The 5,404-nt window shown below is 51.4% G+C and overlaps 1 protein-coding gene across 1 annotated transcript in view; it reads right to left on the bottom strand.

Annotated features, from left to right (window-relative positions):
- LOC104466213 (excitatory amino acid transporter 5-like) overlaps positions 1–4,987 on the bottom strand; it is a gene marked incomplete at both ends in the record, with an annotated part of 9,391 nt that extends 4,404 nt beyond the window's left edge. The window contains 3 exons of the mRNA XM_010079561.1: positions 1,158–1,391; positions 1,623–1,722; positions 4,765–4,987. Of these exons, the coding sequence (XP_010077863.1) occupies positions 1,158–1,391; positions 1,623–1,722; positions 4,765–4,987 (557 nt within the window). The remainder of the gene's footprint in view (positions 1–1,157; positions 1,392–1,622; positions 1,723–4,764) is intronic.
- Between the last annotated feature and the right edge of the window lie 417 nt (positions 4,988–5,404).

Here is a 5,404-nt window from a genome sequence, read left to right as displayed (position 1 = left end):
GATGCCTCATCCCTGGAGAGGTTCAAGGCCAGGCTGGATGAGGCTTTGGGCAACCTGGGCTAGTGGGAGGGGTCCCTGCCCATGGCAGCGGGTGGCACTGGGTGGGCTTTAAGGTCCTTCCCACCCAAACCGTTCTGGGATTCTGTGAAAAGAAGTCGATGGGATTGCGACAGGCTCATGGAGGCAGGGGCTCCTTTTCTGAAGCAGCTGGATGCGGTGCAGAGCGCAATGGCTCCGAGCCCCTGGCACAGACCATGGGCTGGGACAAGGAGCAGGGCGCTGCCACCGTCCTCTGCGTGACAGCTCTGCAGCACGCTTAGCTGGCTGTAGAGCAGAGAGGAAGGAGAAAGCCTGACGGAGACAGAGCTGGAGACCCCGGTTCAGGAGATCAGGTAGCTAAGAGGAGCAGAAGAGACCAGCAGCACTGGGCGCTGGGGGAGGGAGGCACAATCCTAGGTGGTTTTATCGGGATTATGTGAAGAATCAATATTGGGAAGGCCAGAAAAAGTCTTTGCCTAGTCACATGTTTTCTAATAAAATGTTTTGATTTGCATGTCTTCTGGAAAGGACAGTAGTTTCTAATGTACATTTTCTTCATTGTAACAAAGAATGTTTTTCAATTAAAATAGATATCATCTAAAATGATAAAATCTTATCAAAGTAGACAACACTTTTCTTTGGAGGAGCTTGGGATACACAGGAGTTGATTTAAGACTTGCAGTAAAATGTTCGGTGTTTTCAGTTAAATTTCTATTAAAACCCAGGCCCATAACCCCACGCTGCTTTACAGAACACCTACAACAGTCCTCTTTTGAATTATTTGAAAGAAAACTGGCCGCAGCAATTAAAAGCAGCACACACATGCACAAACGTCGCTGCTTTGCCTGGGGAAAACCTCGGGAGAGGGTGAGCAGGAGAGCAACGCGAGCTGGCCAGGTCAGGGATGCACTGAGGCTTTTCCCCCTGAGGACCAGCGCAACGCCAGGCATCCCGCCTCCTACTGATGGTGGGAGTGATCTCATGTCAAATCGTGCTGGAGCATCTCTGTCCGAATTATACCAGTCTTCCCACAGCTCGCCTGTACACGCAGCCATGTCTCCCTTGGCTAGACCAGACGCCTTCTCGGCTGTATTGCCGTATTTCGGACGTTTTCTTACCTGGAGGATGTAGCTAAGGCAATCAGCAAGGCTTGCAGTATCCCCTGGATGAAAGCAAAGGGGTTCTTCTTTGTGATGAGCACAAAAAGCAGAGGTAAGAGAACGAGTCCGTGGATGACCAGCCCTGCCACTACTGTAATGGCATATAGTCCCAGCTTCTGTCCTATAACCGATGGATCTTCCATCTCCAGGATCTTTCCAGCGATGAGAAATACAATGCCAAAGGGGAAGTACCTGCAAAGAATAACCATAAAAAAATATTTATGAGGATGCAGTAATAATTGAAGCATGGCATGAGAGTCATTACGGATTTTGGTACCATGTGGTACAGTCATACAAACATAAATCCAGTGATTTAAAAATAAATAAATAGATAAAATAAATAGATACTTGCAGACATATGACCGGCATTACCATTACATTGCAGGTAAGAAAATAACTGAAAAAAATCAAAAGCAGATTTACCAGACTGCCATTGAGACAATTTTCATCACTGCTTCATTCAGACACTGGCACACGTTAACCAGCGGAGTTCCTCGCTCGCCCATTTTTCCCAGGAGAAGTCCTGCAGCCAAGCACATGGATTTATGTTACTTAATAGTGCCGTAGGAGCAGCGTGTGTCATGGCTTCTGGCGGTCACAGGACGGGTTTCACTGGGCAAACTCACAGCAAATCAGACTTACTACAGATTTCCACATGCTCTTACGGGTCACTGTAATTCTCGGCTCCAAGCAAATTCAAGTGTCTGGCCTTTTCTCAAAAAAACCCCACCAAACCCAAATCCAGCATTTGGACTATTCCTCGGACAGGTAACTGATAAACTCTTCACTGCTGCTCAGTACTGGGAGAGTGACTTCTCAGGGTGGATAAGGTGTCTTTTTGCTATTTGATAATACAAGAATAATGGAGCTCTGGAAACAAAAATTGATTTTTTTAAAGGACAAAGCTCGGTGGGGTTATATATAGCTGAAGAGGTGATGATATGTTGCGTCCCTGCCCTTGCTCTGGAGTGAAAAGAGCCACACGCCCCGTCTGCCACTCGGATGAGCTTCAGCAGCGCTGGGATTTGCCTGATCCCCGTGGGCGGTGGTGGTTCTCAGTTCCCTCATGGGATGGGTCTGCTGGCTGCCAACCAGCTATTCCACGGAGACGGCTTTGTCGGTGGCTGACGGACCGTACCGTGGTGGTGACAACGCATGCGGCTGTACAATAACATCAGGAAGGGTCCAGCTGACTTGCTTAGGCATTAAGCTTTCTGTCTTAATTCTGGTTTTTCTTCCGATGTTATTAACCTAATTCCAGCCTAATTTTCTGTTGAAGGAATACTAGAGCAGAAAGACAGGAATAGTTCGAGGGGTTATGGTGCTTTCTGGGCTGCCAGGACAGAAACTGGCCAGTGCTGAATCCCAGTGCTTCCACTGGCGGGGAGGTTTCCCAGGTACCCATTGAGTCTTTGAATCTTTGAGTATTTGCCCAGTGCTTGTACTTTCTGTGTGGTCCCATTAGCTAAAATTACTTCGGCAGCACTGTACGAGTGTCTGCTTTAGCCTGGAAAAGAAGAATATAGTCAGGATCTGCTCTCATCCCTCTTTAGTCTTCAGGACTCCAGGAGACCCTGGGCAGGGAGTGGGATCTCTTGGCTTGCTCAGAAGAGAGACGAGGCTGGGTCATCTTTGCCAGTGCTTTCGGAAATGAGACAAGGCTTGACGTATTTAAATGTCAGCTCTGTGGATATTCATCCAGGTGGCCGTACCAGCTGGTTTGAAATAAATCCATTTCTCTTCAGGTCCTACAGACAGGTGATTTGGAAAGGACGGCCCTGGCAAAGGGACAGCTCACTTCACCTAACTTTAGATCTCTGCCCGTTTCTGGATTTCAAAAGCAAGAGAGATGACTGGAGATGCTTGGTGTCAGCAAAGAGATCTCTGGAGCTGCGGTAGCTGTGTGGGGTCACCATCCACAGCACAGACACTCCGGGTACCCAGCGGGCACCACAGGGTCTCAGTCCCACAAACTGTCAAATTTTGGTGTTGGACACAAATACCCTTTCCTGAGATCTCAACGAGCTTCCACCTGGCCTCTCCCGCCTTGCTGCAAGGAGGAGCTGATCCCCGCTCCCATGGCACAGCGCTGTGTTCCCTGCCCTTCCCTGTCCCCCTCCTCTTTCTGCCAGGCAAACCCCCTTAATGAACCTCTCCTCGCAGCTAAAGCTTCCTGTGGATGTACAAATGCCCTTTTCCAAGCTACCTGTCCCCAGTGCAGGTGATGCTCTGCTGCTCTGTGGCTTCATGAAGCTTTGATCCATCGTGGGGAAAACCTCTGAGTGCAGCTGGGTGGCTGGGGCTGGCTAAGGGGATCTCCCACCACATCCTAACCCCGCACCGATCCTCGCTCCCTGGGTGGGGTGGTAATCTCAGAAGACACAAGCGGCTTCTCCTCGCTTGTTTGGCCGGGCTGGAGGGGGGCACGCGTCCCGCGAGCAGGAGCTTGGCAGGTTCATCGAGCGTGGTCTCAGCTGGGGTTGGTGGTTGGGACAGGAGCCCGTGGCAGATGTCTGCTTTGTCTGGAGGGATCAGAGTGGGTCTGTCCCTGCCTGGTCTGGCTGTGGCCATCTCCTCCAGGCACTCGCTGTGTCGTAGCCTTTAAACCGGCCGCTCTCCCCCGGCTCTGACAGCAGCCTGCTGTGCTCCAGTGCTGTGCTGGCCACACTGCCTCCACCCGTCAAATCCTCTCATTGGCTTTTTGGTTCCTTAGACACTAAATTCCAGTTCCTCGCCCTCACTTAATCTATGTGTAATCCTGCCTCATGCTCATCTCATTGCCTCCTACTCTTTTCCCACCTGATTTGTCCCTTCCTCCTGTTCTCAGCCGTGCATCCAGTGCTCTTCTGTCTTAAGCTTTGAGTCACCTTCAGGTTCCTCCTTCCCATGACTTTCCCCCTTTAAACCTTCCTCTCTACCCCTTGCGCATGTTCCCTCCATCCGACCTCTGCTCCTTCTTTCCTGAAATTGCTGCTGAGCACCTTGTCCATGTGGGATTGCAAGCTGTTCAGCACAGGAAGCTTTCTTACGTTCTTCAGAAAGACCCGTTATAAATGTCCACGCGTTCGTGACAGCCACTAAGCCTCACCCAGCTTTCACCCGCTGCCTGCTCAGGGATTTTGAACACTGCCAGCGTGAAGGGTTTGGACTGTTTGTAATGAGCTGTGTTCCAGGGAGCCTCTGCAAAAGTTACAACTCCCTTCAGTAGACTTTATAAAAATAACTCTCCAGTTTACATTATGATTTGAAAACCCTCAGGACCCGTTCTCGGGCTGTGAAGACTCATATGGGAATTCTGGGGAGAGAACAGCCTCCTCCATGCCTAACGCCTCTGTGAGCTCCGTTACGGACGGTACTGACGAAGGTGCTGGTACAGGCTCCACACGGTGCCCAGTTCCCCAGGGCTTGAGCAGGTAGAGCTAAAATAACCTCGTCCCTCTTAGCATCTCGACCTCAATTTACAGCACAGGGGCCACAGCAGCTACCGCCCTGGGCTGCAACTGCTGCCCAACAGCCTCAGAACGGGGTCAGGGCGCAGGACAGAGCCCTGCTCTCAGCCGGGTACCTATCGTTGCGGAGAAGATGACGATTCCCAAGACGTTCATCTCGTTGCTGGTCCCGGGCAGGGTCCGGTAGGTCATCTCAGGCGATGGCGTCAGCTCGAGGAACACAGGCCGATGAATTGCAGGGTTTTCATCATCAGGTGCAAAGTAAATAAAACTGAGAGATTTCCCTGGGATCTTTGGAAAGCCAGGAGACTTCACCACCGGGACAAGAACAGTTCGATACTGGAACAAAAGCAAAGCAGAGAGGTTAGTGTCCTGTTGGCAAGGGGCTCTATCCTTCTCTGAGCACAGAGGCAAAACCATCGCTGGGCCAGGAGGTCTTGGAGTTTCAAAGTTTGTTTTTCAGGCAGTAAAAGGCTGGTGAAAAGAGAAGCAAGAAACAGGCAAGGGGAACTGTGCTTGTTCCCTGCAGACCGCAGCCATCCTCGATGAAGGCTGCACGTCCCCAGGCAGACACTCGGCGGCTGTGAGCCGGGTCCCTGCAGGACCCCGGGGCAGCACTGGTGATGCTGTGGTCCCCACAGAGCGGCCACTTCGCCTCCCACCCCTCTCCTTCTGGGGGCTTTCCAGATGCTTTCCCAATGCTGTGAGTTCGCCCATTTTCCCTTCTCCCCTGCACCCCGCCTGGCCCCTCCTCAG

The sequence above is a fragment of the Pterocles gutturalis genome, unplaced genomic scaffold, assembly GCF_000699245.1.
Source record: "Pterocles gutturalis isolate BGI_N339 unplaced genomic scaffold, ASM69924v1 scaffold11309, whole genome shotgun sequence".
Taxonomy (NCBI): Eukaryota; Metazoa; Chordata; class Aves; order Pterocliformes; family Pteroclidae; genus Pterocles; species Pterocles gutturalis.
Note: the sequence above shows the minus strand (reverse complement) of the source record. Positions and strands in the feature narration are given on the sequence as shown.